At 37.3% G+C, this 22,098-nt stretch overlaps 5 protein-coding genes across 12 annotated transcripts; 3 read left to right on the top strand and 2 right to left on the bottom strand.

Moving 5' to 3' along the window:
* Nucleotides 1–230: 230 nt before the first annotated feature.
* On the bottom strand, nt 231–10,803 carry LOC124410950 (cytochrome b5 reductase 4). 2 transcript variants are annotated; one of them, XM_046889703.1, is made up of 11 exons: nt 10,317–10,800; nt 9,290–9,680; nt 4,087–4,257; nt 3,902–4,002; nt 3,672–3,816; nt 3,316–3,566; nt 3,014–3,236; nt 2,635–2,929; nt 2,401–2,490; nt 1,962–2,120; nt 231–1,790 (listed from the first exon to the last, which is right to left on the bottom strand). In XM_046889703.1, the coding sequence occupies exons 2-11, from the start codon at nt 9,579–9,581 to the stop codon at nt 1,736–1,738; spliced, it is 1,782 nt and encodes a 593-aa protein (XP_046745659.1). In that variant the 5' UTR covers nt 9,582–9,680; nt 10,317–10,800; the 3' UTR covers nt 231–1,735. The 2 variants fall into 2 exon arrangements, 1 of the variants encoding a protein (XP_046745659.1); XR_006929633.1 differs by lacking the exon at nt 231–1,790 and adding an exon at nt 2,256–2,331 and having other exon boundaries at nt 2,008–2,131; nt 10,317–10,803.
* Nucleotides 5,280–15,888, top strand: LOC124410961 (fatty-acid amide hydrolase 2-A). Of its 5 annotated transcripts, none has more exons than XM_046889718.1 (9): nt 5,280–5,625; nt 12,822–13,031; nt 13,123–13,326; nt 13,657–13,862; nt 14,019–14,161; nt 14,247–14,425; nt 14,627–15,016; nt 15,123–15,305; nt 15,432–15,888. In XM_046889718.1, the coding sequence occupies exons 1-9, from the start codon at nt 5,596–5,598 to the stop codon at nt 15,573–15,575; spliced, it is 1,689 nt and encodes a 562-aa protein (XP_046745674.1). In that variant the 5' UTR covers nt 5,280–5,595; the 3' UTR covers nt 15,576–15,888. The 5 variants fall into 5 exon arrangements, with proteins under 5 accessions (XP_046745674.1, XP_046745703.1, XP_046745695.1 ...); XM_046889747.1 differs by having other exon boundaries at nt 12,815–13,031; XM_046889739.1 differs by lacking the exon at nt 5,280–5,625 and adding an exon at nt 10,995–11,181.
* On the bottom strand, nt 15,631–16,996 carry LOC124410983 (sentrin-specific protease 8). Of its 2 annotated transcripts, none has more exons than XM_046889770.1 (2): nt 16,981–16,996; nt 15,631–16,665 (listed from the first exon to the last, which is right to left on the bottom strand). In XM_046889770.1, exon 2 carries the CDS (start codon nt 16,577–16,579, stop codon nt 15,917–15,919), a length of 663 nt encoding a protein of 220 aa, XP_046745726.1. In that variant the 5' UTR covers nt 16,580–16,665; nt 16,981–16,996; the 3' UTR covers nt 15,631–15,916. The 2 variants fall into 2 exon arrangements, with proteins under 2 accessions (XP_046745726.1, XP_046745718.1); XM_046889762.1 differs by lacking the exon at nt 16,981–16,996 and adding an exon at nt 16,821–16,925.
* Nucleotides 16,997–17,192: 196 nt separating this feature from the next.
* On the top strand, nt 17,193–18,811 carry LOC124416030 (protein transport protein sft2). The gene is made up of 3 exons (XM_046896853.1): nt 17,193–17,470; nt 17,679–17,830; nt 17,977–18,811. Exons 1-3 carry the CDS (start codon nt 17,279–17,281, stop codon nt 18,245–18,247), a joined length of 615 nt encoding a protein of 204 aa, XP_046752809.1. The 5' UTR covers nt 17,193–17,278; the 3' UTR covers nt 18,248–18,811.
* A 576-nt stretch (nt 18,812–19,387) lies between these two features.
* On the top strand, nt 19,388–21,914 carry LOC124415986 (protein phosphatase 1 regulatory subunit 7-like). 2 transcript variants are annotated; one of them, XM_046896779.1, is made up of 5 exons: nt 19,388–19,565; nt 19,669–19,775; nt 20,411–20,607; nt 20,692–21,163; nt 21,298–21,912. In XM_046896779.1, exons 1-5 carry the CDS (start codon nt 19,553–19,555, stop codon nt 21,469–21,471), a joined length of 963 nt encoding a protein of 320 aa, XP_046752735.1. In that variant the 5' UTR covers nt 19,388–19,552; the 3' UTR covers nt 21,472–21,912. The 2 variants fall into 2 exon arrangements, with proteins under 2 accessions (XP_046752735.1, XP_046752734.1); XM_046896778.1 differs by having other exon boundaries at nt 19,523–19,583; nt 21,298–21,914.
* Nucleotides 21,915–22,098: the final 184 nt, after the last annotated feature.

Genomic DNA, 22,098 nt, shown 5'->3' with positions numbered 1-22,098 from the left:
CAGAGACCATTTATAGAAGCTGTAAAAATGTTATTTTATTCAAGATTTACTCTCATTTTTGGGTAATGGATTGATATTTCACCTCTTAGTGTAGAAAATATGACCACTCTTTTGCTGAAAAATTTCTGATTCCCGGTTACTTCAGATAACAGTAATTTTTACGGAAAATTTTTTCGACTGATAGTAGCAGAATTATTGATTTAGACACACCAGTTTGTGAATTGCATTTTGTACTCATTTTATTTCTCAACATATTCTTCACGTTTATACACATGTACAAAATATTAAATATTTACAGTACATACATAACAGAACATACAATTATTCAATTTCATAACATTCTTGCATTGTTAAAGCATTGCGGTTAAAAGTAAGTTATAGATAGTTTATTGGCTCTGAAAACCAAGAGAAACTAACTACAAAGTATTTACGTCGATTGCTTAGACCCGTTTTCGTATTTGACGTCGTTCAAGTATGCACGATTACTTGCTTGTCACATCTCGAAACTGTCAAGTTCGAAAATTCGTTTTATACGTGTACGAATTTTGTACTGAGTCATGATTTGACGCGGGTCGCTTCTACACACTGTCATTAATATATGAAATTACATCACAGACAATTATATTTCCTAACGAAATTAGTTAGCAAGGTCGACGAATGTAATTGAAAGAAGAAAAATGATTAAAAATTTCTTTTAAATGTCGTCATCGTACATTGTATATCAGTATAATACCATGTATATTTAAATCTATTTAATCGTTCACACGATCATAAGACGAATACAAAATAGAAACGGTCAACGGTAAACTTTCTTACAAACAGGAAACTACCGCTATCAGGTACAAACTAAGACTGCAATGTCAGTTGAGAGTTTTCACGCTTGCAAAAGGGATATGTTTAGTATTAACTAGTCTGTTTATTGCAAGGCTTTCGAAACGGGTCCCAAATTAGGAAAAATGTACTATTTTTTTTTTTGGAGTATAATCGAGTTGGAAACAAAATCTCTTCGTCAACTGAGACTCGCGTGCCTCAGCTGATTACATTTAAAAAGATCAGTAACCGGCTATAACGGAACTAAATAGCAAATAATTTGATTTGAAACTCATCAACTCTTTCTACGTATATTAATTGTACGGAATGAATTCAGACACAAATTGAATAACATCACTCTGTACAATGTATGCAGCATACGAAAAGTTCGGACTGTTGAAGTTTCACGAAAAGTTAATGAAAAAAAAGATACACACCTTCACATCTGTGATATATGCGTTTAAGAAATAATAATCATTGAATTATCTCCGAATAAGCGATCTTCCTCGCTATCTCCTGGATTTTTATCCGACCGTGAACTTGATACATCAATTAGCTAAGCAAAAACGTGTGATGTGCCGCAAAGAATCTAACTTCGATTTGAAATGGTAAAACTTAAAGACCAAATTATTATTTGGATTTTTCATCATTTTGTACATTATACGGCGGCGTGAAAATTCTAAGTCTTACATTTCGTTTTCTTTCATCTAATCCCACGATCATATAGAATACAATAATACTCAACAACATTATACGCATAATAAAAATAATTTTCCTATTCACTTTCAAAGAAGCTCACTTATTTTTGCTTTTCATTTTATTCTCACCACATAATTAGTCATTGCTCAAATTATTGAAGCTAATCAATCGTTCGTGATTACAACGATGTGGCCACCGTTCGTTTACGAGCTATTTTAGCTGCAATTTAGTCATCGAATTCGTGTAGTTGAGACGATTTCCAACCAAGATCTGTGAGTATCCTGCAACGAGACATCGGCAATGAATAAAAATTTTGAATTGAACGTTTGGAAATATTCGATGTGTGAACTACCCGTCGAAAAGTTGTATGTATAACATCGATTAACGAACATGTATGAACATAGCTGTGAGAGAATTGAATACAAAAGATTAGTATGAAATTCAAAACTAACTCCTTGGTTGACTGCATGAAGGGTCTAGGTCCACAGCTGAAAACGCATGCCTGAGGAGAACTAGGACCCAACAATTCTTGCAATAGGTTAGTCGAAGTTTCGCCACGACGACCGGTCCAGGAGTCTTCCGGATGTGACAAAATATGCGTAACATTGAATCTGAAAGAAGGTAAATTATAAAAAGGTGACATTATGATCATCGGCAGGTACAATATTTCTTTACTGTTATCGCAGTGGAAATGACCTAAACGATCTTTAAGAAAAAGCTCGAGCTCTGTTCGGTTCAAGAGAAAAGTATGATTGTTATTGAGAAGCATTTTTCCTTGACAAGATGAAACTCAAGTTTCACACTTTTTGTCGGTATAGTTTGCCAAAAAATTGCGGACTGAAAAAGTTAAATACCTCCCTAAAGCGTTAGAAACGTAAAGTAATTTCTCACCTTGGCTCGCTTGAGAGAACTTTACCCAACTGCCTGGAATAAAATATGTTATCTTCGTTCCTGTTGAAGTTGAGAACGTTAATACGGCTTCTGTAACAGAACGATGAACGAAAAGACACATCAACATTGATCCAAACATCAGAACCACAATTGAAAAAAGATTTATCACAGGTTTTCTAATATGATGAGACTCTTTTAGGACTAATTGTTATCGAGTGAATTTTTGTTTCTTACAGATTGCGTCTGCCGAGTGCCCACTGAATGATTGACAACATTGCCGTGAGACCGGTGCCTGCAGCTAGCATGTGAAAAATAGTAAACTCTTGGAAATTCTCGGCGGTAAAGGTTCCCAGACTATTACTTAGCATCAAAGTTTGCCCCGACTTTAATGCTGTCATGGTTGGAGTAAGGGCACCATCGGCATACCTCTTGACCATCAAGCAAATACAATCAGAATCGTAATTGGGTGCGACATCCTCAGGGTGAAGATAAGGCGGAACTGGAGTGTACATTCGAGATACGTCAGTGCCTGTATGAGACGAGAAAATGGTAAGCAAGTAATTCGAGATTTGTGAAGTTCGACGAAGGGGCATCAAACGGCGTAGCTATTTACCCATTACTTGAAGTTTGGCTTCGACATGCCTGCCTATTGGTACTATTTCCAAGTATGCTTTAGTACGTAAAACGATCAAGTGAACCAATTTACAGAGCGGTGTATTGCTGACTACTTCGTACTCTCTGTAAGTTCTTTGCTTCGCGTTACGCTCCCGCAGTGTTTTGTAAGTACCGTAAGTTTTCCACAAGCCTGGTTCTTTCTTTGTGTATGTGATTTCCATCTGAAAACGATTAATTTTCCATTATAACTGAAATCGATAAGTACAGAATTTTTACAAAAAAAAATACGAAGAAACTCACCTTCATAGATTCAAAGTTTCTCTTCCACTTTGGAGGCCAATTAACAGCGCCAGATAATTCAATGTCATGAGTTATAAAATCTTTCTCGAAGCAAAATTTGATATGATATTTGGAGTCGGTGATCTGCATTAGTTGATAACCCGCTGCTGGATGATCTCGTAGAGAATAGTAAAATAATGTAATAGTGTTGCTAGTTTGAATCCAATCCATTTTAGGATGCGGAGTAGTAGTTTCACTCGTTGAACTTTGTTCTATGATAAATCATAACATACAAAATACGTTAAGTGTTAAATCCATCCTTTCACTACATGCAACTTTACCGCACAGATAAAGGGGCAAGCAGACTCTTCACTCACTGATACATCGCGAAAGGAGACCTGACGACGTTGAAGAAGGAGATACGATCTTCACGGGTGGTGCCGAAGTCTCTCCAGCTAAACGATTCAACCTACCAACGACGCACTTTTGTAGAATACTTTGGTAGTTGACCCATGCATGCACCTGAAAATGTTCTATAGGTACGTAAAAAATATTTAACTACTGAATGGGGGTGTAAAATTTCAATGAATTAGATTTGATGTTTTACGTCGTCAAATAACTTCGTCGCATCCTTTCCCACGCCTTTCATAAGTTCCGGTTTTCCACCTGGATGAAAATCTATGTATCTCGTAACGTTGTAGACGATTCCTAGAAAATAGATAAAAATTTTATGAGTATAGATGCATCGCAATTCCGATTTCGTGTTAATCGAGTCTCGGAAGCTTTGCTGACCTCGAATCGCGATCCAAGCATCGTTCGGCTTGTTATGTCGGGCGAGTTCCGAAGGAGTAACATTTTGCGGAACACCATTAACTCCGGTTAAATCGACTCCTGAGGCGCCTAGTCGAATCCAATCCATAAGGCTATGGCCTGGTGCAAGCGCCGTCTTATTTCGCGGATTTCCTGAAAAATTGTCGGACTATATAGTACAGCGTAAACGAAGAGTTTCAGAGGAAATCCAATATCCTGATATCATTCGGTTTATGAAAATTACACGCAGCGTTAAAATTGCGCTCGATAATTTTTGTCATTATTTAATAACTGTCTGAATAATGAATTCAAAGCATAGCGATTTTATTAGCCATCCTGAAGGCGAAGACCGGTCATTTCATCGAGCGGAAACGGTCTGTAATATGGTCGCAAAACTACCACGTACAATGTTATGTATAACATTTCGAGTACACAAACAGAGTATTAATTAAAAATCTTCGTATCGATGATCATTATTAGAAAATGGTGAAAAGTTGTGAGTTCGTTGACAATTAAAAATTACGACAACATTTGATGGAAACCGGTAAGTACCGGTTCGTATCAAGTAGAATAAATATGGGTCAATTGCTGAAATCATGTTGAGTTTTTTCAAAGACTTGGATTGAATTTTATAAAAGAAAAGGTTTATTTCTAAGTAGACTTAATCATAAATTTTTTAAAACGGTATTGAATATGTGTAGTCTGCTTTGAAACAGACAGGACACACTGAGAGCTTGATCGAGCGCAGAGAAAATTTAAATCAACCTCCACATAAAGAGGTTTAATGGTTAAATTGTCGGGGAGGATAAAGAACGAAACGTGATATACTTTTAGCAATCTTCTTGGTCGTCTGAAAAATTAACCGACTCAATTACTTGCGTAATACGCACAATGGGTGGCATAATGTAAAGCTGCGAAGCGAACCGAGCGAGGCGTACATTAACGAAGTATTTGAAAAAACAGAACCATTTGAAATGAGTAATTTAATGGGAAAAAAAATTGAATGACGTTAATCATTACAGGTTTTTCCATATCGACGAGTACACGCGGCAATTAAAAGTACCGAGGAGACTTCTTCCCATCATTTAATCAACGTGTTAGGAACGAGTGTATTCCATTGAAAAACATTCAACGAGTGGCGAGTAGCGTGCAGCAACTGAGCCAACGGAACACGGTTAGTTGTTGACTGACTTCGAAGGTTTGAACCTCGTTGCCGGGACGTTGTATGAAAAACTGAGAGAACGACGGCGCGCAAACGAATTGTCAGAAGTTTTATAATAACTGCAAAAGTGTTCAATTCAAATATACACCAGTTACAGGTGTCGACGAACTCTTAATCACATGTGCGTATCGCATCTTACGCGTGAGTCACAATTATTCGCCTACGGTTTCACCGCACCATCAAGGACGGCCTGTTACGATTCGTAATCGCCAGAATTAATCATCCCGAGGTTGGCCATAATCTCTAAGCACCCAGAAGTCGAGCTGTAGATGAGATACGAGCGCAGCTGCATTCGGCACGTAAGTTTGCCAAAGTACAATTCAGCTTATACCCCGCATTATTTTCTCTTTTATTCACCTCTCTGTACCGCTTGATTGTTTTTCATAAAATTAAGACCTCAAAGCTACAGAAGCGAATGTGAATATATATATAGAGGTACATATGAGTATATGTGCAGGTGCAAGAATGTTGGACCAGTGAGACCCTTTTTCAGAATGTTCTTCGATTTGTTTTATTTTTAATCGCTTCAAGCAGATGTAAACCGGATTCAATAGTGAAAGGTCTCTTCAACGGTTTTGGAGATATTTACATATTTATCTGTCCCAGTCGACGATAAAAACAGTGTAAATTTCAAGGACGGAGAACGGAGAATAATTTCATTATTATTTTCCAGTAAAGTCAACCGGTTGTCCGAAAGTTGCGTAAATTTGGTATCTGAAAATTTTGTATTGAAACAAATAATAGAGGCTCCGTTCTTTAAGAGTTAGTGAAAGTGAACATTGAATTCGTACATCGAAATTCTCAACTCAACTTGAGAAATGGTGAAGGAATAGCATAATTTCATGAATATGATGATAATTTTCCGACTGCTAGAAAAATTGTAAAATCAGTTTCGGAACGCATCAACTGTTGTTCGTATTTTACTAAGTTTTATTTGGTCATTCCAACCAATTAATCTCCTCAGTACTCTGTAAAACTTTGTCCCATTTTTCAAAGTTATCTTTCATTGTTGTTCCTCTTTAAGTAATCAATCCTTCTACCGTTGTAAATTTAATCATAATTTAACAATCTAAACCGTGTTCACTCGAAACCGCAATATTTCCTGACCTCGATGTATAAATGTTCTGTAAGTATATCGCGGCGATAAAATATCCGATTTTCCGGGAATATCTACATGAATTAATCACAGATTTATTCGCAGCAACTGCGGTCCCATAAATATGTAAGAACGACGCGACCAAGCAATGTAGCACATAATTCATACTGTTATACAAAATTTATTCCGAAAGATGCGAGGCTCAAGAGCTCTGCAAGCGTGTTAAAGCGAGGAAATGGTCCTCGGCGACGCTCGAGAGGCGAGGTCAGTCGAGATTACGAGGCCCATCTTACAGTGGACGACTACGACACCACTGCGATAAAATCAGGGAGTTTAAGAGGTACTCAGGGTGACTGAAGTGGAGGAAAATCGCGTCTTTCTCGAAGCTCAAGCTTTGGACGTGCGGCACTGAAACTAGAACCAAAACTGGATCCAGATCCAGGGCGATTAAAGGCCAGGAGAGAGACAGACACCGCGCTTAGAACCCACGCTGATAGACACGCGATTCTCTCCCTCCTCCTTTCCAGTACGGGAATAGATAGATCAATAACGTACTGCAACCGTGCTCATTTGATTTTGAAAAGTCATTTTCGCACATCCGTTCCTCGTTATTCTTTTTCGCGTGTACTAATGCATCCACGTACGGTAATCCGACGGTCGAATATTACAGATTTCAATTCCCATCTCGTACTTACAGTTGGACTTCAACCGTGTCATGCATTTCAGAACAGGAAAGCATACGTATCGGAAGTGCGGATATCGAATGTCATGTAACGCAACCTGAGATATATTTTGTCAAATTATTTAATCACGCCAAGTAAATTCATCCATTTCCCTTAGATATTCATCTAGTTCCGCAAATCCGCAGATAGAAAAAATTTATTTATCCGAACAGTTGCCGACATTGAGAATAAAAATTTATAAAATTGGATGAAAAAATAGGTCATTTAAATTTACTTGGTTTCGTGAAATTTTGCATTTTCGACTAAACCAATCTCTTGCAATCGTCTCTTGTAACCATACACGAAATGACTAATTATTTTTTTGAGAAAATTTTCTCCAATTCCCAGAAATGAATTGTCTAATTACAGGCTGCTATCAAGATATTTTGCAGAAAGAAAAATGGTAAATTTAGTCAAACAGAAAGGAATTAATTGGAAGCAATCAACGTTCGTTTAAGTCAAGTGAGTATTCGGTGAGTTTTGAGGAATAGTGGAAGTTAAAATCGAATACATGATTCATCGGCAATTCGTAATCGATTAAATTAATTATATAGGTTTACTTGTCCGGACTTTGAGCGGAGTTGGAAGTGGCAAGGCTTCGAAAACTGGATCTTGATTTACCACGTAGCTGCACTTGCATCTCTTTAGTCTGAGCAGGTTTTTTTCTTTTTGTTCGAGTCAGCGTCATCAGAAAAATACATAATACGTAATATCGTAAAAACTATACAGGATTTGAATTCTTGTTCACTACGAGCATGAAAAACGGTTAACGTGTGTTCCAGGAAAACTTGTTGCGCTGCGATCCAGCATTATAGCCTTGATGAGCATCGAATAATTATAGCCAACTGCGTGTGCCCCGAATATAGAGTTAAACGCGACAATATCCGTATTGTATATTACAACGGGGCTCGTGATCTTGCGGTATAATTATGTATAATCACTCAATATCCAAATAAATTCGTAAAGCTATCGAAGTTTCGGAATATCGTCAACGAATGATTCGACCTATTCCTTATACCTCGTTATCGCTACGGCTTAATTAATTGTCCGCACGTAGGCGATATAGGTGTTCAAGCGTTACGAACGGTTATTAAAAGGAATAAATCGATTCGGGACAATTATATAACTGAGCATTGAGCGGGAACATCAACGATGCTCGTTTTGTCGGTGTATAAATTCCGTCTGTGCTTGGAATATTGTAGTCAATGACGGCAATGAGAATCAATGGACGTTACGAAGTATTTCGTAGCAAACGAAGGATAAAGTGACGGACTTAACGACGTGTCTTCAAGGTGAGCAACCACTTTTTAGAACATCATCGGACGAATACCATATAGTAAGTGAAACACGTATGACTTGAGGAAAATAATGACAATTTTGGGTGTAACTTATTTTATGCAAGATTACAGGGCTTAGATTTACTCCTTTACTCACTGGCTTTGAGGATAAGATATGAAAACGATACAAAACAAAGTAATACAAAAATAATTAGTAAGTCCGGCGAATGACGTGAGCAAACGAATATAATCGTGGAATAAATATTTTCGACGAATAATATTATTTACTATAATTAAGGCCAACGAGGCAGGAAATCTAATTATACGGTGTGTTGTCGACACTCGGTAATTCGACAGGATTGGAAGAAAAAAGGAATCTTAATTATCTACATATATAAGCCAAGTTGAATTTTCTTTTTCATTCTTATTGAGTTCAGGATAAACAAGTCTTATACCTAGCTTGACAGAAGAGTAAAACACTTGTTGCAAATACAAACTGATTCAACAGGTTCAGCTTAGATGAGCCCTGAACTGAGTTATGCAGGATAATATTTCATTCTAAAGACATTTGATTGTATCAACTCTCTGCGAATGGCTTCAACATTTACCAGTCATCCTCTCACTACGTAGCCTATAATTTTCCATGAATTTTTTCAAGTCGGTATAGGAAAGGAATATCAGCTGGAGTAAGTGTGAAGATTGTGCTCAAATCTAACAAGAGATTGTTGGATTTCGAAACCGCAGGCCGTTGGTTGGGCTCGCGCGGTTCGTGATAATAAGCGAAACGAATAATTCAGATTCAATTTTACTGGAAAATACTGACGTAAAAAACACACTTGATAAGGTACCGAAAAAAACGTTCACTCACCGGTAGCGGATGCGCTTGACGATCCGGAATTTGATGAATTCATTTTTGGCACGGAACTCGCTGCTTGTGATTGCTTTACTTTGGCGACTCCCGTAGGTAAAAGTGCTATATTTTGTGCTAAAAGACTAGTCGGCGATATCGGTGGTTTTAGCTGTACGTTTAATTTCATCAGTTTCTCTTCGCCTATCCTGGCACCCTTGTTATCCTTCGGAGTCTTCACCGTATCCGTGGAAGTATTATTGGTAATTTCGGATCGAGCTTTGTCACCATTTTCAACTTCGTCTGTCTCCATTTCCGGCGTTTCTTTTTATTACTTTTTAATGCGTTTATTTCATTCTCTATTATCTGATGCTAGATATCGGTAATTAATGGCACCGGACTGTACATTTTTCTGAAATCAATTTAAAAGTTAAAATGATTGAATAAACATAGCACGAATATGAGAAACTGTGAACGTCGAACCAAGTCGTCGGATTCAGTGATTATTCAATTGCATTCAACTTCCGGTCTCATCTCAGGTTAAAAGTCAAAGGTCGCTCAACTCCAAACTCTATTATAGTGTAAATTGCAATGAAATCATACGTTTAATTTCTTTCTCATTTCAAAACCAGAAGTTGAAGGCATTAGACGAAAACTAAATACAACTATATACCGTACATAGTTGATTGAAAAATGCGAAAAAACAGATTGAAATTCGGGGGTAAAAAGCTGAGAGTAAATTGCTTCTAGCATAAAATAAACCGATGTTTCCTCATAGGAAGGTTCAGACCAGATATATAACGAAGAATGTAGAAATAATCGATCGAAGTGACTAATCGCAAGACTAGAAATTGAATAAATGTACGGGCAGAGGGTGAGTAACGGGAGCAACGGCAAAGAAGTTTGATGAAAACATAATTGTGAGAACGAAGTATCCTTTTATAGTCTAATCAGAAGCATCGCGGCTTGGCAATGCCGCGCACGTAGATATTGCATTGCACATTGAATCGAGTTTGAACTAGGTACGTGGACATAAATGGTTACTCACACAGCTACATTCCATGGATGCGTGCCTCCTTTTCAGACGTGCGTGTATAATATAATTAATCTAAACTCGGACTGCAAGTGGTTTATTAATCGGTAAAGTTTTCGTTGTTTTTTCGTCTCCTAGGATTAAGGTCGTCCTCGCCACAGTTTCAGTGACGCAATCCGTGGAACGGCGCGATTATTGTCGGCTGCATGCATAGACTACTCATAGACCGATGATGCGCACGCATATGCCGTGCGGAGACACCAAAAGCTCATTTCTATACCAGCGTGCTCCGAGCACTCGAATTCGATCTAACAACGCAAGTGTTGGAGATTATTTTTGACTCACGAAGATATCACTCATTATTCCCAGCCAACGATACCTGTACCCGATTTATTGTGCTTTTCGAAATATCACCAATTTTGTTCGGGAGGCAAGCACATGTTTTATCGAACGAGTCTGATCACACGTAAAACCCATGCATGCGCATCGTGTGGAAAATAAGAAGACGCCGACGACGCCATCGTGCGTCAGAAATTCAAACTCATTGTCGGCAGCTTCTTCCGTTTCTCCGCTAGATGGCGCGAGCATATCGCTTTGATTCATAGCTCGCATGAAAAACTTGATTCAACTCTGTATGTTGTGCCACTCGTTGTACAATGTTATTTCGTCAGTAGCTCTGGATGATGCTTCAGTAGATCACTGGAGACAGACGTAGTCGAACGTAATGGCCGGCGACTGGCTGATTTTTCCGCAATAGTTTTATAAAATTAAGTCATGTATGTAGTATTCAGAATAGTGTTTTAGTACATTTATCTCGTTTACAATAGCTACTTATAAATTCACGATTATAAGCTTACGTTTCGTACGAGTTTTACACCGCGTAAGTATCTGCCATCACACTATCATCCGGCTTGTATAATTTTTCATACTGCATAATAACGCCTTATATGGAGCGACCGCGGCAACGATATCATGGCATTGATAAAATTCCTCAAGTTCAACGATTTCCAACGTTTTATAGCAGCATGGGATCAGCCCCTGAAAGTTTCAGATAACGGACGACAAAATTGTAATACAAGTGATTTGCCGAGCTGCAGTCTACACGTGACGCTTGACCTGCCTCAGCAGAGGATATGCGTTGAGAATTTTTTACACTTCATCCGGCTTACCTGTTGCCTGCTTCCGACCTGCGACGGAAACCTAATTACCGAAACAGAGCATGCTCTTTATTAAGTCAAATTAATCCTCATACGGATTGAAAGAAAACATTACCTAGACGTGTATTTGAATACAATTACCCGGGTGATTCTAATTGTATATTTTTACAATTTGAACGCTTGTAATAACCGTGTCAGATAAACAATTTCTTTCGTTGATGCGGCAGCGACGAATGTTTGCACACAGAACGACTGTTTGTTCTTTATTTATTAATACCTGACTCAACTTTCTGAGGAACGTGTGTGCCAATGGCTTAAATGGCAAATTCAAATGACTAGATTCGAAAACCTACTCAGGCTATTTTAACACATTCTACGTCTTTACATTGGGTCTTCAAAGACACGGTCGAAATTTCAAATTCAAATTTAATTTTTATTAACAACAGGTTTAAACCTTTTACTTTGGCAACTTCGGGACTACATAGTAGACTCTTCGCGAAGAGATTCAGTTTTTTTTTTTTAACCCTAGAAAACTTTGGAAACCCGACTGTTCTTTAAAAGACCCAGTGAACACACGGAGGGTTAAAATCGATAGATTATTGTTAACAAAAAAACATTCCCTCAATGCTTCATAAGCGTACTAGAAATGTGTAATTTTCCCCATCAATTTCAAATACGTTTGACCTTGAGTCATGATGCTACGTCATCACTTAAATTAGAAAAGCACGCTGTCTAGTATCAATAAAAGGAACTGCAGATAGTCGTGACGTCATTCATTCATTCATACAGCAGACGAATGTTTTTCTGCACCTTTATTGTATTTTTTTATCCACCGAATCATAGGAAATCATTGTCGGCATTTAGCTCATCATATGAACCAAATATCAGTGTTTTAGTTTACATCTAATCATAAATTGCTTGATGTATACTTGCATGGAAATATAAAAAAACCGAATAGCCTTCACCGGTCGGGAACTTCGCGTTTGGATCAGTTTGCTTGCACACCGTACGTGTACATACATGCATACTCGAGTCACGAATTCACGATGCATGTCAATGGAACGTTGATGTCATTTGTTTCGTTATTTGAATTAACCATACCGTCTCCGTAGTCTAGACAGGGAGCAATAAATGCCAAAATTTAAGGTGATGTTTTGAGACACGTTGACGTGCAACTTACCCGGTATTCGGCTTCGTCGGCTTATGAGAAAATTAATCAAAATTCCTAACCTTAAAATCGAAGTCATTATTATTAGTGAGCGCATGTGACTTTCTTTATCTTGGCAGTTTTTTATTGTATCAGTTTACCAATTGATTGGTTTCTTAATTTTTTTTCTCTGCTTATTCTGTTCTGAGGACACAGATGTCAAGCAAAAACAGAAAGGAAAAGCCAAAAATGAAGCGAATAGTTCAAGTTGTCAACCTTTTCCACCGACTTATCGAGTTGATAGCGAGGGGAGTGTTTAGCTTGATTGCGTATTTCTGTCATCCCAAGGAATGTCAACCTCCGATAAAGAACCGTATCCTATTGTACAGCGCCTCGACTTTAGCTGCTCAGATTCGCCAGAAAGAGGTAAGGGTATTTCAACAAATGATCAATGTAACTTTTCTGTTGCACGGTTGAAGCTTGGATGATTGAAACAATTTTTTTAATTTCATTACAGATCACTTCAGAAGAAGTAGTTCAAGCCTACATAGATAGAATTAAAGAAATTCAACCAATTTTAAATTGCGTCGTCGAAGATCGTTTTGAAGAGGCACTAGAGGAAGCTCGAAAATGCGACAAAATGCTGAGATTGTCAAACGCACCATCTATCAAGGTTTTAACAACGGAGAAACCGTTTCTTGGAGTACCATTTACGACAAAGGTGCTTTTGAAATTTACAATCTAGGTACAATCACCGAAGAGTTATTAACTTATTCGTAACAATTCAATTGTGCGATTACAAGACATTAAGCCTTCATCAATCCGGATTATTCACATAGATATGTTAGTCACTGTGCATCTTCCTTACACATATAACTAACTCAAAAGTGTATAATTCAAATTAATTATAACACATGACGAACGAATCTATTAAGGATGAATTTTATTTCTCAGAACAAACAGTTCTTTAGAAATATTAGAATCCACAACCGAAGATTTCATCAGCAGTACCAGCTTGTGAAAAAATTTTATTCGTTATATTATTTTTTAGGACTGTATCGCTGTTGCGGGAATGAAGCAAACGGCTGGATTAGTTGCTCGTAAAAATACAGCTTCTGATAGAGATGCGGAGACTGTCAAATTAATGAGGGCTGCTGGTGCTATACCGATTGCTAAAACTAACGTTTCTGAGTTGGCGATGTGGTGGGAGAGTAGCAATTGCATATATGGAACAAGTAGGAACCCCTACAACACGAGGTCAGTCACATCATAGAATAATTATAAACATTATTTTTATGTTAAACGTGTGTATTTGAACTTCAATAAGACAAAATAATATCTTCCAATTGAAGTTTAACTCATTGCACTACAGAAGTGGAATGACTACTTTAAATGTTCAAATGAAAATTTCAGGCACATTGTTGGAGGTTCATCTGGCGGTGAAGGTGCTTTGATAGCAGCAGCAGGCTCACCATTTGGAATTGGTTCAGATATTGGAGGATCGATCCGTATGCCTTGCTTTTTCAATGGTATTTTCGGACACAAGACATCAAGGGGTCAGTAATCGAAATGTCATCCGTGATAACAGAGAAATACAATGTGGAATATAATTAATGTTTAATATCACGAGTTTTTACACAGGGGTTGTTTCAAATGACGGTCAATATCCGAGTCCTCATCACGAAGAACAGGATGTTCTTCTCAGCCTTGGTCCGATGTGCAGAAATCCATTTGACTTGATTCCCATGCTCAGGGTATTAGCTGGAAAGAATGCTAGTATGCTTAATCTAGATAGTAAAGTGGATCTTTCCAAATTAAAGGTAAGAACATGCTATTTCTATTTGAGGAGTGCGTCTTCATTGAACAAGTTTATATCTTAGAAAAAATGAATTACCTATTTCATTGCAAAAAGTTTGTCCAGTTGCTGCTATATCCTCTCCAAAAGTATGGAATTAACAAATACGTTCAATGAACTGTTATCGAATCTAAAGCATTTGATAATCTAAGTCTATCGTTTTTAGATTTATTATATGGAAGATGATGGCGGGCAACTCTTAGTGAGCTCAGTTGAGCCTGAAATAAAAGAGGCAATGTATCGCGTCATTGATTACTTCGCAAGAGTTCACAAGGTGAAGGCAAAAAAAGTCGATATAAAGAAATTGAAAAGGAGCACTGACCTTTGGTTAGCAAACATGAGTACAAAGGATGAAAGAGGATTTGCATATGAATTGTCCAACCGGACAGGAGAGCTAAATATATGGTGGAAGTTGGCTCAATGGTTCACCTTTATGGGTCCTCACACATTCATCGCATTGATCACTGTACTAGTTGAAAGTTTCGGAATTAAATTCGGAAGCGAAAAACATACGAAACTCATTCAGCAAAGTAGAGATCTTTATCTAGAGTTTAAGGTATAGGACGTTAAGAGAGTCAATCATTTGAAAACTTCATCTGGTTTCCGAGCTTTCTCTTCATTAATCACGTAATAATTAAAACCTCAATATCGCTTTTTTGCAGGACATGCTAGACGACGGCGGCGTATTTTTTTATCCCACACATCCCACCGCAGCGCCGATGCATCATGAGCCACTGTTGAAGCCATTTAATTTTTCTTATACTGCAATTTTTAACGTCTTGGGTGTGCCTTCAACTGCTTGCCCATTGGGTCTTAATCAAAACGGTCTTCCTATTGGTATACAGGTAATGTGTCCCATTACAATCACTGAATATTTTGAGATTAATTATAAATAACAATTGAATTTTCAATGCTGTAGGTTACACTACCATTGAAGATTACTATCGTATTATCTATGTTGTGTGTTTTAGGTGATCGGCGGTTTGTACCAAGATCATTTAACCCTTGCTGTCGCGGAGGAAATTGGACGAGCATTTGGTGGGTGGGTTCCACCACCGCTTACCGAAAACGGTGCGAGAATCGAAGTTCCAACAGATATTGCGTTGTACACATGATCGTAAAAGCGGCATGAATAGTGATACATTTTTTATTTCAAATTTTCCTTTCTTCCAAAAATATTACAAAACGGGAATAAACTTACTCAAAGAATGTATTCTAAAGACGTAACAAAGTACATTGCCATTGAATACCTCGATTCTTGAAACAAAGTATGAAATCTACCTATATTAATTAGCAACAGGCCTAAACAAAAGGTTTTCCAGTCTGAGGATACTAATGTCTACTGTAATATTCCAAGTATTCAACAAAGCTAAAATAATATTTATACATGTATATTTATGTACCGAATAAATCAATTTTTATTCATACCCTATTACTATCGCAGTTATCCATCGACTTATGATTCGTTATTTTTCAAAGAATTAATTAGTTCTATCAAGTGTTTTCGCTTTCCATTGACCAATCCTTCAAGGTCTACAAAATTACAGCCTTTCACTTGCGACTTTAATGCTGCGTGGATGGCAACTAGCTCTGCAGTGCATAAAACGTATAATCCACAGTCGTAACCATTACTTTGCTGTGGTGTATCGACTTCAAGGTACGATCCTATTCCCTTTATTCCAAAGTAGTCTATAACACTTGTTGCAAAATTTCTTGCAACTTGACTGTTCATACCTTTAGATGAGTCAAAGTGAAAGCATATCTTTTCTATCTTAGAATACACAAGAAGACTCCAATGGGTGCCACCAGGACTTTCCTTATCATCGCAGTTATTCAATGGAAAGAATATGAACGATTTTGACTTTGCTCTTATGGGTTCTAAGAGCATACCATAATCAGAAGTATCCGTGAGTTTCAGCAGTTGAGTTAATTCTGGGCTTACGAATAATAAACCTTCGGACTGCTCATGCATTTTCTCCCCCAGGTACTCAAAGTAAAATCCAATAACTGCATCATTAATCCAGTGTGGCCCTTGCAGAAGCTGCACGTCAGCCTTTCTTAGCAAGCTGTCTCGATAGCTCAAGACAGTGCTGTTACTCTTGTCAGTTTTCTTAGACATTTTCAATATTGACAGCAAATTATCAGATCGCAACTCACCACCGGACTACCAACCCATACGTCTTACGTTTCGTGGGAATGTTTAACCTATAAATCAGTGATGCAGAGTTCATGGTTAATAAGAAACAACAAGCTAGAAGCATGAATGAAGGCTTATATCAGTATACTTGTAAGGTGTTTAAATATAAAATCAAAATTGTAACACCGCATTGCACAATTGTCATTCATAATTTAATAAATACCAAAAATAATGGGGAGCCCACTTCAACCTGCAGTTCAACAAATACTCATCGCGAACAATTGTAAGATGGCCTTAATTAGCCTGTCTGATGTATTTACGCATTCATTGAAGGAAAGTCAATGGGAGTACAATGCACTTTAGTGTCGTACTTTCATGTTGACCTTGACATTTGTTGACCACAGCTGCCACAGACAACTCATAGGTAATAGATTCGTTTACTCGACCTTACGCATGACTACGGAGTGGCGACCCTCATTACAGGAAAGCACGAATATCGTTTACCGATTGTAAGAGTTTGATGTAGTGAGTAAATCATGGTAAATAGCATGTAAATAGCAATATTAGTGGTTACATACTATGTTACAGAGAACTCTTAGGTCTAATCTAAGGGTTACCACCGAGGCGAGCTTCTTTATCGACAATTTTTTTACACGGCTCTCAACATGGCCACGTATCACGATGGCCGACCTAAACAAAGAGTTGAACGAATATCTTCTCAGCAGTAAAAATGAAAAGCAATTCAAAATTGGTATACCCTCGGTATCGATACCGAAATCGTCTTTGGGAAAATGGCTAGGAAGAGGGGAAGAGGAGCCGCAAGAGGAGGCTGGATGGTTCAAAGAGACTAAGAAGGACTGCTGTCCCAGCATGGTCGGTATAATCCTTCTCGCCATAACCTAGAAATGTCATATTTTGAACCCAAGGTTCGATGCAGTTATATGAAAAATAGCACTGAAAACAGTTATTCATATGGCCGAGCAGTGTATCGTCTATCTTCTATCATTCCTTTATCAATCAGATGCATTGTATTGCGGCTTGAAGCCTTTCTCCGGACTGATTCACCAATTCTTTATTTTAGTCAAGACTGCAACGACTGACTGCCTTTGCTGTATGCTTCTTCATGGGAGTCCTATGCTTCTGTTTGTCGGCAATCTACATTCCTGTCTTGCTGCTGAAAGCAAGAAAATTTGCACTTCTCTACTCTCTGGGGAGCCTATTCTTTTTGATGAGGTATTTTGTTGTCATTTGAAGCCTGGCGCAATGCTATGTTCGTCTCTTACCTTGATTTATTATTCAATTTCCCAGTTTTCAAACGAGCATAGCATTGCTTTGCAAACTCAAATATGACAATCGTCTCATTTCTTGTGTTCTTTCAGCTTCTGCTTCTTATGGGGTCCAATGAATTATCTGCGATCGCTATTCACCGCAGAAAGAAGGTGCTTCACTATTTCATACTTTACAACGTTGATCGGTACCCTTTATTGTGCGTTACATTTACAGTCGACACCGTTCACAGTTCTGTGCGCGGTAATGCAGCTGATAGCCATGCTGTCTTTTTTGGTTAGCCATATTCCAGGCGGTACAACAGGACTCATGTTTTTCACAAGGATGTTCAAATCTTCTGTTAGCTCAACTCTGCCTGTATGAGTGTCAACGAATTTTATCATTCGAAAAGGATAAGTTTGCTGTCAAAGCGGAGTCTGTAATGAGTTGGCAAACACATTACAACCTAAAATGATTCTGTGCGCTCAATTCAGACTTTCAATTCAGCTGTGTGTCCTTTTTTCGATGTCCGTTTATTTATGTGTTCACACAAGTATAGGATCATACTGTTATTAAATTATGTCGAGTATTTATGTTTGGATTTGATAGTTCAATAAGAATTTTAGATTAAGTTGGATGACATGGTAGACAAGGAGCCACTATATTCACCAAAGAGGAGATAACTTCTTATGAGAGATTGTGTGAATCCTCATTCCTTGCAACTAAGAATAAGTTAGCAAAAGTATCAAAAATTAATATCTGCAAATTTTCCGCAGTTACAATTGGAAAATCAACTGTGAAATATTTGCTGCACAAATTATTATCTCATCACGAGATTGTAATGACTCATAGGTTTCATTCGGAAAAGATAAACGAGTTATGGAATAAAAGTAACGACACAATTTTTTATTCTCACAATACGTAATATATAAGTTTATTTCAAAAGTTTATTTCTTTAAAAAAAAAAACTTTAATCGATATTCCAAAGTTCTTTATCCGATTGCGTGTAATCCTCAACTTATAATTCCTGTAGTTATCCTGTAATATTATGCAACGTGTTCAAATCGACAGTGATCCAAATAGCGATAACGTAAGAATTCAACACTGCAAAATATGGTAGAAGACCGCGCGATTTCGAAAATTTATATAACTGACAAAACTCAATCATCAGTGCAAAGTCGTTGACTGAAGATACCTATATATTCCGTCAACGGCAGAGTGTTGACGGATTTCGAGTATTTTTTTACAGCTCAATAATTCCGACTCAATTGTATGGTGATACCGTGTAAAGTCAATGGGGGGTTTTATCAATTCGAAATTGCGTAAAATAAATTTTAACGTATTCTGCAGACCTTTTTATAAAAGTTCGGAGTAACCGGGATGGGAGTGAATCATTCAAATTAAGGCGGTGAGTGTGTCACGCGAGACGTTGGCTTTAGATCACGTATATCGATTACCGAGAATCGGAATTGAGGATAATTCGATATACGTATATCGAGTGTGACGCAGGCGAGCGTGATTAACTGTCACTACTCATTTCTTGCCTCTTGGGTGCGTGGGTAGTTGATTCATCCGGCGTCTGAGTTTAATCAATGTTTAAGTTGTGTCTAATTTTGGAATAATTTTTTACAAACAATTGAATTGCAAGTGTCGGTTGATTGTCGATATCGCGATCATAAACAGCGGACGATGGCTAACAACGGTAAATATCAACGAATTGGTATATCATACGATAGAAGTAACTATATTTTCATAACTTACTTAATTAAGGTTATGTTATGGTTACGGTTACGTTTGTTACATAGACGAGGAACATGGGGAGGCGTCCGTTGAGGAGGATTCCGAAAAAGAGGTGACAGAAATCGAGGATGGAAAACCGGGGGAAATATTGATTATCGATCCGGATACCGAGGTTAGTTAGGTTACTTTTAAATTACTCCGGCAACGCCGACAACGCTGCCCATCCGCCGTTGGCGCCCCGATGTTTATTGGCTGAAAATAGGTTTGACATTGCGAATCGTTTAAAGTCAATTGGAAAATTAGGGCATCATATGCAATTACGGAAATTGCCAGCTTCGTCTCACCACCCTCGTCTCGTTATTACATGTAATTAACACAATGCCGACTCTGTTTCTTTGAACATTCGTTTTTGAGGTTACGAATGGAACAAAAGCTCGTAACCATCAGCAGCTTAGCCAATTAAGACTCATATTTCACACTCACCACCCAATGATTGCGTATGGAATTCGAAATGTTGATTTGTCGCAGTAATTTTTAGAATTCAATCCTGACTGAAGAATGATTTCTCTCAGTTCAAATTTTTGTATTAAGCTATACTAGCTTGATTTGATAATTGCATTAATTGTATTAAATCACAGAATTACACGTCACAAAATGGAAAAGTTTCTTGACAAAATTCTTCATTGAAATTTGAGTAGATTTGTCGGTTGTTTTTAAGACCAGGTATGTAATTCTTATCGCATCCTGTATGTATTAGTTGTATAGATGAGCAAATAACTAGTTTTACATGGTTTTAATTCTTTTCAGGAAGTGGATCTGAATCATTCTCGTTTGACAAAATTGGAGAACTTGGAACCACTGACTAAAATAAAACGTTTATGTTTCACATGGAACTTGATAAAAAAAATTGAAAACTTACAGACTTTAACTACATTAGTTGAACTGGAATTGCGCGATAATCAAATTACTGTTATAGAGAATTTAGATGCGCTTGTTAATCTCGAGTGAGTATTTTACTTTGTATTAATAACAAGAATCAGCATTGTTTAGTGTTAGTATTGTTAGAATAATCTTGACATTATTTTCAGAGTCCTGGATCTTTCGTTCAATCGTATCAAGAAATTGGAGGGTCTGGATAATTTGACCAAATTAGATAAGCTGTTCCTTTCATCGAATAGATTATCCGAAATTGAGAATTTATCTCATCTGAAAAATCTTACCGTCCTTGAACTGGGTGATAACAAAATAAGAGAAATTAAAAATCTAGACGGGTTGAACAACCTGTCGAATTTATTTTTTGGTAAGAACAAAATTACCAAAATACAAAATCTCGAAAATTTGACAAATCTCAGAGTAATCAGTCTGCAAGACAACCGTCTTACGAAAATTGAAAATTTGCAAACTTTAACTAAACTGGAGCAGCTCTACTTGTCAGAGAATGGATTAACATGTATCGAAGGGTTGGACAATTGCTCAGATATAACAACACTCGATGTTGCTAATAACAGAATAAAAAAAATTCAAAACATTGACCACTTGAGTAACCTCGAAGATTTTTGGGTAAGTTTGATATTTTAAAAAAATCCTTACCACTTATTTTTACTTTGATGAAATATCAAAAAGGCAGAAACGTTGTATTATTTACCCAGCATTTTTCTTTCCCGTAGTTTTTATCCTAACTTGACATTTTTCAGATGAATGATAATCACGTCGAGGACTGGGCTACTGTGGAAAATTTGACAGCTAATAAAAAACTCCAAACAGTGTACTTGGAGAGGAATCCCATAGCGAAAGATCCGAATTATAGACGGAAAATGAAACTCTTATTGCCTTGGCTTCCACAATTGGATGCGACACTATGTAGATAAGAAAGATTTTTGATGAATTTTCTGTGACAGTTTGATGTTCGCACATTTATATTGTTTGTTTTTTTTTTTTTTTTTTTTTTAGTATTTCTGTCCAATGTTCAGTACAAACGTGAAGCCCGGTGAAACGCTCGTGAAAATGCGTTTCCGCCCAAATTAGTTTGAATGCACGTTGCACGTACAACAGTGCTGAGTTCTGGTCGAACGCGATAACGAAGCGAGAATAATCTCAAACAACAGATACTATAGTGCCAAAGGTTTTTGCCATATTCAAATCAATAAACAAATCATAATTGAATGCAACCATTTATTCAGATGTCAGTCGTTTGTCACAAATATCTCACTTCAAATTACGATATATGTATGATCACAGTTTAGACTCAACTTTGCGCACCTTAAAGCAATTATCTAATCGTCGTTTTAAAAATCTATAAGTTTGTTTCTTACAAGTTGTATGAAATGTTTTCCTGGAAAAGGAAAAAAACGAAGTAATCAAAATATGCATCATTTGAAAGTTAAAAAGTGGCATAAGTAAATGCTATAAATGTATTATAAGTCAACACGGTTGGAGTTGAAAATTATTTTACCTCATCATTCTTTCGTCGTTAATTAAGATGATGGTAATCCCAC

The sequence above is a fragment of the Diprion similis genome, chromosome 2 (assembly GCF_021155765.1).
Source record: "Diprion similis isolate iyDipSimi1 chromosome 2, iyDipSimi1.1, whole genome shotgun sequence".
In the NCBI taxonomy this organism is placed as follows: Eukaryota; Metazoa; Arthropoda; class Insecta; order Hymenoptera; family Diprionidae; genus Diprion; species Diprion similis.
The sequence above is the reverse complement of the archived record's forward strand: the minus strand, read 5'-3'. Positions and strand labels throughout refer to the sequence as shown.